At 37.7% G+C, this 10398-nt stretch overlaps 1 protein-coding gene across 1 annotated transcript; it reads right to left on the bottom strand.

The window, feature by feature from the left end:
* On the bottom strand, nt 2212–2832 carry LOC104759616 (putative syntaxin-24). Its single transcript, XM_010482525.1, has one exon. The coding sequence runs from the start codon at nt 2830–2832 to the stop codon at nt 2212–2214; it is 621 nt and encodes a 206-aa protein (XP_010480827.1).

Raw genomic sequence — 10398 nt, 5'->3', positions numbered from 1 at the left:
TTTTTTTTGTCATCATTGAATCGACAAGGCCCGATTCATAGCCAATCCCTACAACGCGGGGTAACGCGACTTAGTGGAGTCGAACTCCGGTGAGACCGATCGCAGAGGTGATGATGTAACCATTTGACTAAAGACACTTCCCATCTGATAGAATTTTTATAGACTTCAAAAGAATTGATAAGTAAGGTGATATTCTCCCAAAAACAAAAATCTATGAGTCTACACTATTAGAAATGTACAATTATCATAATTCTACATTGATCACAATCAAATTAGTCCCAATTAGATGTGTCACCATTAGTGTATCATTTGTATCAACGCCATGTCAATGTACATTTAGATAAGGTTTCGGTGAAATTTATACCTCTTACATATGTTCTTCTGCCATTTCGAGTATGTACAACAGATACATACAGCCGAAGAACCGAACCAAAGCAAAGGGCAAGAGATAAAAAGTAAAAACCTTGAGAATGAGGAAGTCACATAGTAATTCATCAACTCCTCTTTGATTGTTTTTTTAAAACTATCTTTGTTACTTTGTTTGTCTAGTGAAAAAAGTGCATTACCACACACTACAAAAAAAATGGTTGATTGCATCACTTAAATAGTATCACAAAAGTAAATGATATCCATTTAAAAGACTTATTAATAAAAGATGTATAATATGTGGTTTAGTATCAATTGTAATTATTGATGTGGTAATCGACTAATTTGACATCGGTTCAATAAAAATGACACAATTTTTTTTTAACTTGCATCATTCAAAAATATTTAACAAAAATGTAAATTTACATCACTTAATATAATGATGCAAATTAAATATCAATTAATATATGATACACAATTGATCTCAGAAATAAAATAGTGCCAATTAATACATACTCAATTCAAAATTAAAAAAATATACTTGTAATTCCATAATTTTATAGATATCGGTTGTATATAATTGGTTTACATGTGTCAAAACTTAAAATATTTTTAAAACAATAAATCAATATACCACAAATTAATAATTATAAACAAAAAAATCATAAACATATATTTTCTCTTTAGACTCCAGATGTGGTTTTAATATTTAAAATCGAATTCTGTTTCTTTTATTTTTTAAATTCCTTACTTTTTATTTGTTTTATTAAAAACTATATGTATTAAAGACTATTTATTTTTTAAAATCTGAAAATTCATTTCCACAACTCACTATCTTTGTAACTTCTCAAAAAAAGATAATCTTTGTGATTATTTAAAGGTGAAAATGGTTCTTCATTAGCAAAAACAAACAAAACAAACTTGAAAGTGATCAAAACAACAAATTTTGCATAAGTTTTTTTTTATTATCAACAAGACAACTAAAGGTAAAACAAATTATGCATCTACAACACATATTCAGCATATTATCATCACATCTAAGAACATTTGAAGTCAAAGTGTAATTTTCTTCTCCATATTTTTTTATCAATTTTCTGTTATTATCTCATGTAGAATTTTTTTTTTTCTATGTTACTTTCAGTTATATACTCAGAAAATCTCAAGATTAAACAATAATGTCATCAAGAAACTGGAAAAGAAAGGCATGGAAGACAAGTAATATGTGTTTCATATATCACTTAAGGATGAAGAAATACATATAACACTTAAGCAAGAAAAAACCATAGCTTAGTTATGAATTTATGATCTAAGTTCATGTCACTTTTTTTTTCTTTTGTAAATCGATGATGAATCTATATTAAATGGGTTGTAACTTGTTTTTTCTTTTTACTATTTTTGTAAATAACAATTTTAATAAAAGATATTAGTAAAGATTTTAATAGATATTGAAAACAATTTTCTGCATATTAAAAATAATTTCGAAAATATTTATTCTAAAAAATCTGTTATTAATTTTTGTATTATTAAAATAAAAAATATTTTACTAGTACCGGTTATCTATAAATGATACCAAAATTCAAAATTGTTTACAATAAACTGACACAAATAATTAAAATCATATGTTGTAACTGACTTAAATATAGCATCCATTTGAAATAAACTGATACAAATTATTTACATCAACAAATGGTAAATATTTTTTAAAGTGTTACAAGTTATTTTCACATAATTTAAATCTGATGTAAATATATAAAACAAATGACTCAATTTTTTTGTGACAAAACCAAAAGACCTAAACATATTCCACATAATCAAATCCACAACAGCAAACAAAAAAATGGTTAATTAAAATCCAACGCGGCACTTGGTTGACTTGAAATCAAACCCTTCTGTTGAGTTAGAGGAACCTAACGCTAATGGTACTTTGAGATGACAACGTACACTAGGTTTCATCGGCCACGTCACTAATCGCAAAACCATAATCCTACAACCAATACTCATCTTCACGTCGATTCTGTAAACCCCAGTCTTCCGATCGTCTTCAAACTTGGTGCGTCCTTCATCGTCGAATAAAACTAGGTTCTGGCCTTCGAAGACTGCTTTGAGAACCGTCGTGTTCTTTTTTTCCTGGTAGAACGACGGCATGGGAACAGCTCCCAACCGCTGGTTCATGTAGTAAACGATTGCTTCAAACCTGTCGTAATGGATGCCAATACTACTCTTGGAGTTTCTGATGGATAGGTTCAAAGTGAGATTGTAATGGAGGTTGTTGTTCTTGTTCTCGAGGTTAAATTGTGTCAGCTCCGCGTCGTAGACTTGGAATTTCACGTCGTTGGATATGAACATGATCCAAGCGAAGAATGAAGCGTAGCAGGTGAAAAAGAGCAGTGATACAAAAAAGTTGAGCACACATTTACAGGGCCAACATAAGCAGCGTACAGGGGTGCATTCGCTGACGTCCGCCATGTTTTCGCTGATAGAAGAGGAAAGATTTGTGAGAATATAATGAAGTAAGTGTGTAGAAACCAACAATAGAACACAAGTGTATAATAAGAATAACTCTTTTATTAATCTTAAGGAAAAATACTCAAAACCTTAAGCTCTCAAACTCATAAGTTGTGCCACAAGCTAGCACATCTTTTTATAGAGAAAAACATAAAACCAAAACCTAATTGGATAACTTCCAATAATATATTTAGATCCTTCTAAACATATTTGACCTTATCTCATGTATATTTAGACACTCCTAAACACACAAGGCCTTATCTCTCATATGCTTGTACTACAAGCTTACAACAACATTTTCCTCCCTAAGCTTGAGACCATCTTCACTCACATCAAACACTCCCATTAGAGTTCTCATCTCCTTGAACTTCATTCTTCCAAGAGCCTTAGTCAGAATATCATCCCTCTGCTCACTCCCAGGTACATGCTCAACACTCACCAGCTCTTTCTCGACACATTCACGGATAAAGTGAAAACGGGTGTGGATGTGTTTGCTTCGACCGTGAAACACATGGTTCTTGTTCAGAGCAATTGTTGACTTGTTATCCACATGGATTATCACTTTTCCACTCTCCTCTCCGGTTACTTCTTCAAGAAGTTCCTGCAGCCATATCGCTTGTTTGGCGGCTTCAGTAGCGGCCATAAACTCTGCCTCACAAGAAGATAGAGCCACGATCTCTTGTTTTTGTGAACACCACATAATTGGTGATTCACCAAAGTAAAACATATGCCCTGTAGTACTTTTACCGTCGTCCAAATCCACATTGTATGAGCTATCACTATAGCCAACAAAACATGCCTTGTTCGTACGACCATAAAACAGACCAAAAGAACACGTCCCTCGAAGGTACCTGAGAACCTGCTTCAAACTTGCTCCATGAGACTCCCTAGGCTCCTGCATATACTTGCTAAGAATTCCAACACTATAAGCGAGATCCGGTCGTGTGTGCAGCAGGTATCGAAGACAACCTATGCTTCTACGAAACTCGAGTCCATCAATCACTCTTTTACCTTGCGATTTAGACAATTTTAAGTTCATATCCATCGGAACTTGAGTAGAATTACATTCACTCATCCCAGTCTCTTCCAAGAACCTAAGTGCATACCTTTCTTGTTTCAGAACGATTCATGTTTTCAACTGTTTCACCTCGATCCCAACATAGTATGTAAGTAATCCAAGATCACTCATTTCGAATCTTGCAGCCATCTTCTGTTTAAACTCACAAATTGCAGACCGAGAGGAACCAGTAACGAGTAAATTGTCTACATAGACAGCTACAATAAGAATCTCTCCATCTCCATTGTTAAAGTATAGCGAAGGTTCCTTTGAGCACCTCAGAAACTTCATTTCTGTGAGAGTCTTATGCAGCTTTGCAATCCATGCTCTAGGAGCTTGCTTTAACCCATAGAGAGCCTTATGCAGCTTCTATACCTTCCTCTCGCTTCCCTTGACAACAAAACCATCTGGTTGCTCAACAAACACTTCTTCCTTCAACTCACCGTTCAGAAAAGCTGTTTTAACATCTAAATGGTGTATCTCCCATCTGTATGATGCCGATTGACTTATGATAAACCTGATTGTGTCCATGTGAGCCACAGGTGCAAAGACTTCATCATAGTCAATCCCATACCTCTGAACGTATCCTTTTGCTACTAGTCTAGCCTTGTGCATGTTTATGCTTCCATCCGAGTTCCTCTTTAACTTGAAGACCCACTTCAACCCGATAGGCTTAATATTATATGGTAAATCTACTAGACTCCAAGTCCTGTTCTTCTCGATTGATGCAAGCTCATCTTTACAGGGCATTATCCATACTTCTGACTTGGACGCCTCATTAAAGTCCCAGGGTTCTTCGTTAATAGACAAGAAAAGACGCTCCAACTCTTCATCTTGAGTGACATAATCATCAAGATACTTCGGTTTTTGCCCGAAGTCTAACAGGTCTGGTTACCATTGTCTGTTGTTGTTCCTCATTATCATTATCCTCTTCTTCACTGAGATTATTAGTTAACTCTGTTTCTGTGTCTTTCGGTTCACCATTCGCTTCTTCTGTTGCATTCTCGATCAGTCTAACACCTCTGTTTCCAAAATATCTTGTTGAGATTGAAAAACTCTGAGAACTACCGAGCTCCTCTGTTTCTGCTCAATTCCAGCTCAATCCTCTGTTTTCATCAAACATGACATCTCGACTCACAACAACTCGGTTACTCGTTGGGTCAAACAAACGGTTGGCTTTCGAGCCTGGCTCGGTTCCCAAATGCACTAAGACTCGCGACCGACCATCCAACTTTTTCCTTCCCACTGTTTCTGATCTTGCAAAAGCTATACACCCAAACGTCCTTAGGTGTTCAAGATTTGGTTTCGTTCCTCTCAGCATCTCGTAAGGAGTCTTCTCTGCAAGTGACCTGGTTACAACTCTGTTGATCAAGTACGTCGAGTGCCTCACAGCTTCACCCCACAAGAAGTTCGGTAACTCCATATGCTTCAAGATGCTTCTCGACATCTCCATAAGGGTTCTGTTTCTTCTTTTGACTACCCCGTTTTGTTGAGGAGAATATGGAGCTGTCAACTATCTCAAGATCCCATTCTTCTCACAATAAGAGTGGAACTCAGCTGAGGTGAACTCCCCTCCTCTATCGGTTCTGAGTGTCTTGATCGCACACTTCGTCTCTTGCTCTGCAATTATCTTTTGAACTTCTCAAGTGCTTCACTCTTTTCTCTCAGAAGAACCGTCCACATGTAACACGAGTAGTCATCTAAAATCACGAAAACATATCTTTTCTGAGCAGGTGTCGCAGGTGTGATCGGTCCGCAGAGGTTGCCGTGTATCAGCTCAAGAGGACGAGAAGCTCTGTAGGATGTCGCACGTGGGAATGAATCTCTTGTTTGTTTCCCAAGCAAACACGACACACATGTTTGTCTTTCTACTTTGATATTGGGTATTCCTGTTACCAAATCTTTGTCGATCATCAACTTCATCGTATCAGTGTTAACATGACCCAGTCTCGCATGCCAAGTAGAGGATTGATCAACATAAACTAGTTGCAGACATTCAATGTTCTCTACTTCCAACAGAACCTTGTACAAGCAGTTTTTGGATCTCCCTGTCGTAACAAGCAACTTCCCAAGCTTGTCATAAAGCATTAACTTGTCATCTTTCATCCGTATCTCACACCCTGCTTTCGTAGCCTGACCTAGACTCACAATGTTACTCTTTAAATCTGGTATATAGTAGACATTTTTTAGCACTTTCTTCTCACCATTCTCAAAAATGAACCGCATGGAGCCTTTTCCCTTGATATCGACTCGAGAGTCGTCTCCAAATCTCACCTTACCTGTCACTTTCTCACACAGATCATGAAAGAAACTCCTAACACCACTCATATGGTTACTTGCTCCATTATCCAAGTATCATATGTTAGTGTTGTCGACACTAGTTTCAAAGTTGTTAGGTTTCACTTTATCTTCTTGGAGATACACTACCTCATTCATCATCAGCTCATCTACAGTATGAGTCTCTTCGTCCTTTTTCTCAATTCTCCTGCAGCTTGAGTAACCTATCAGGACAATCCGACGCATAGTGACCTTGTTTATCACAACGAAAACAGGTGATATGTGACAAGTCTTGTTCCTTATCTCTATCCTTCTGTTGAAAGCTAAACTGCCGCGTCCTCCCCTGCCTCTGAAAGAGCGACCTCCTCTTCCCCGACCTCTGTAGCTTCCAAAAGAATTTGAGTTAGCAAACATAAGTTTGCCTTGATCATCATCCTGTTCTGACTCTTCTTCGCTAATTCTTTCTTCATAAGCCTTAAGTCGACCTACGATGTTTTCAAAACTTGTATTATTCAAGTCAAGTACCTGCTCCAGAGAAGCCACAATATGAATAAACTTTCTACGAGGAAGACTTGACAGGAATTTCTTTACGATCATAGGTTCAGCCAACTCATTGCCCAAAGCTGCAGATTTTGTCAACATAGCAGACAACTTTTCAACAAACTCATCAATCCTCTCTGTTTCCTTCATCTTTAACCGGTCAAACTCAGCCATCAGGGTTTGACGCCTTGCCTCTTTAACCATATCTGCTCCTATATGCCTTGATCTTATAGCTTCCCATATTTCTTTAGCGGTTTCCAAAACTCCAATCAGGAGAGTAAGAGCTTCAGGGATAGACTGTATGATTAAAGCAATTGCCAAATTGTTCTTTGTCTCATCAATATTCCCCTGTTCGATCACATCCCATGATTTGTGAACTCTGAGCAGAATCCTCATCTTCATCGATCATACGGTGTAGTTACTCGAATTCAACATAGGACACTTTATGGAGGAAGATCCTCCATCTATTGCCGACAACGATCCTGCAGCCTGTGACGTACTTGTTTTTCCTTCTTGACTCGTCATCAAGCTTTTGTCATCTCTTCCTCCTTCTGTCAAAGCTTTTATGTCTTCTCCCGCCATTGATTAAGCTCTGATACCACGTGTAGAAACCAACAATAGAACACAAGTGTATAATAAGAATAACTCTTTTATTAATCTTAAGGAAAAATACTCAAAACCTTAAGCTCTCAAACTCATAAGTTGTGCCACAAGCTAGTACATCCTTTCATAGAGAAAAACATAAAACCAAAACCTAATTGAATAACTCCCAATAATATATTTAGATCCTCCTAAACATATTTGACCTTATCTCATGTATATTTAGACAATTCTAAACACACAAGGCCTTATCTCTCATATGCTTGTACTACAAGCTTACAACAACAAAGTGTTTTTGTGAACTAGGAAACAAAAAAAAAAAAAAAAGAATTGCTCTCAGAAGAATAAAAAGAAGTTGAAATCAATTCTCTAAAAGCTTGTTTATTTCTCGGTGAATCAATTGCTCTCGATGAGCATACACAGTAACATATATATAGCCAATAATAACTTGACATTATTTAGAAATGTAAATTTCTAATTCTTTTTAATTAAAATGTAAAACTCTAAATAAATCCCAAATTAAAAAAAGAAAACAATTTCCTCTTCAGCTTAGCGACCCATGTGACTTCTCATGTGCCACACACATGTCTAATTAACTTTACCTTCTTCTTCTTTGTTGCAGACTTGCAGGTAACGTACGTGAACCACAGAAGTCAATCCCTAATTTCTGACTCTTCTTCTTCATTCACATCTAAAAGATTACTCCAGCAGTGATTAGTCTTTTTAAAAAGAATTTATAAACGTCGAAGTAGATGTAAGAAGTTTCTCTCTCTTTTCTCTCTCTAAAATCTTTCAAAGAGAGAGAAAGCTTCAATGATTTTGACGGTGGCTTTCGGCATCGACTGGCTTTCATAACAGTGTTGGTCGGCTCTTTTTCTGGCATCGACGGCTTCCATAGCATCGCTGGCCGGCTTTGACTCCGGCATCGGTGGCTTCCTTAGCGTTGGTGGTCGGCTTTGTCTCCGGCATCGGCGACTTCCATAGTGCCATTGGCTGGCTTTGTCTCCGGCATCGGCGACTTCCATAGCGTCGTTGGCTGGCTTTGTTTTTGATCGATGAAAACCTTTATCTTTCTTCTCTCTATAGATCCTTCAGAGAGTAATAGAGTTTGAGAGTAAAGAGCTTTTGTGAAATGATTTTCTCTGTATTATTTAATCGTAACAAACTGTACATGTATGTATTATATACAGTAAACCAACCTAAACCAATTCCTAATAAACCGGAAATCAATCTAAGAAGCTTAACCAATATATACAATCTAATACCCTCCCCCCCTCAAGATGGAGACGAGTAGATGTTGATGACTCCCATCTTGCCAATATTAGCATTGAAGAGAGCCGGAGGTAAAGCTTTGGTTAGGATATCAGCAAGCTGATTACCAGTGCGAACAAACATGGTCTTCAGAACACCATCTTCAATCGCCTCTCTGACCTTGTGACAATCAAATTCTATATGCTTTGTCCGTTCATGATAAACAGAGTTACTCGCTATGTGGAGAGCAGCCTCGTTATCACAATACAAATAAGCTGGAAGAGAGAAAGGTACCCGGAGTGATTTCAAGATGTATGTGAACCACAACAACTCCTTGGTAATCACACTCATGGCTCGATATTCAGATTCTGTAGAACTCATCGAAACCATGTCTTGTTTCTTGGACCTCCAAGAGACCAATGACTGACCGATAAAAATAGCAAAGCCAGTAACAGAACGCCTACTATCAGGGCAAGCTCCCCAATCTGCATCAGAGAATCCTCGAAGCGAGAAGTCATCATCCTTCCCATAAAATAATCCCTACCCAATGGTACCCTTCAAGTAACGAAGTACCTTATGTGCAGCTTAAAGATGAAACTTTCGCGGAGCAGAGGAATACTGTGCGAGCTTAGAAACTGCAAAAGTGATGTATGGCCGAGTGATAGTCAGATACTGAAGTTTTCCAATCAATCTACGATACTGCTTCGTATTCGTTAAAAGTTCAAGTGTAGAATCAGAAGGATGAGCAGGTTCAACTTCATATTCATCATCACCCTCAGTGACTGGAGGAACCTTTTTCTTCTTTCGTCGAGAGAAATTGGTCAATGACATCTGCTGATATGGTTTCATGGGAACATCAGATGGTTTACAATCCGAAAAACCAGTAGTCTCCAACAAGTCAAGAACGTATTTCCTCTGAGTGAGACAAATTCCTTCCTCATTTCTTGCAATCTCAATGCCAAGAAAGTATTTAGGTGTACCAAGATCTCGAAGCTGGAAGACCAAACTCAGTTGATCTCGTAGAGTATAAGCCAAAGTGGAATCCGTAGTTGCAATGAGAATGTCATCGACGTATACCAAGACAACTAAGAACTGAACATTGTCTTCTTTCACGAAAAGAGTATGATCACCATGGCATGTGTCGAATCCAAATCCCACAAGAGTAGTCTTGAACTTCAAAAACCACTGTCTCGACGCTTGTTTGAGACCATAGATCGATTTATGCAACCTACAAACCGCATTAGGAGAGAAAACTTCACCTTGTAACTCAGCATAGCCTGGTGGTAGTTTCATGTAGATTTCCTCATCGAGGTCACCATTCAAGAATGCATTAGAGATATCTAATTGATGTAAAAACCATTGCATCTTGGGTGCGAGAGAAAAGATCATCTTTACCGTTGCCATCTTTGCAACCGGAGAAAAGGTGTCAGTGAAATCAATTCCCTCTCGTTGAGTGTATCCCTTCGCCACAAGTCTAGCCTTGTGTCTCTCAATACTGCCATCTGCGTGATATTTGATTGTGAATACCCATTTGCAACCTACAGCCACCTTACCATCAGGTAAATCACAAACACTCCAAGTCTTGGTCCTTATAAAAGCACCAATCTCCTTTCCTGCAGCATCAACCCNGAGTATAAGCCAAAGTGGAATCCGTAGTTGCAATGAGAATGTCATCGACGTATACCAAGACAACTAAGAACTGAACATTGTCTTCTTTCACGAAAAGAGTATGATCACCATGGCATGTGTCGAATCCAAATCCCACAAGAGTAGTCTTGAACTTCAAAAACCACTGTCTCGAC

Source organism: Camelina sativa, chromosome 17 (assembly GCF_000633955.1).
Source record: "Camelina sativa cultivar DH55 chromosome 17, Cs, whole genome shotgun sequence".
In the NCBI taxonomy this organism is placed as follows: Eukaryota; Viridiplantae; Streptophyta; class Magnoliopsida; order Brassicales; family Brassicaceae; genus Camelina; species Camelina sativa.
The sequence above is the reverse complement of the archived record's forward strand: the minus strand, read 5'-3'. Positions and strand labels throughout refer to the sequence as shown.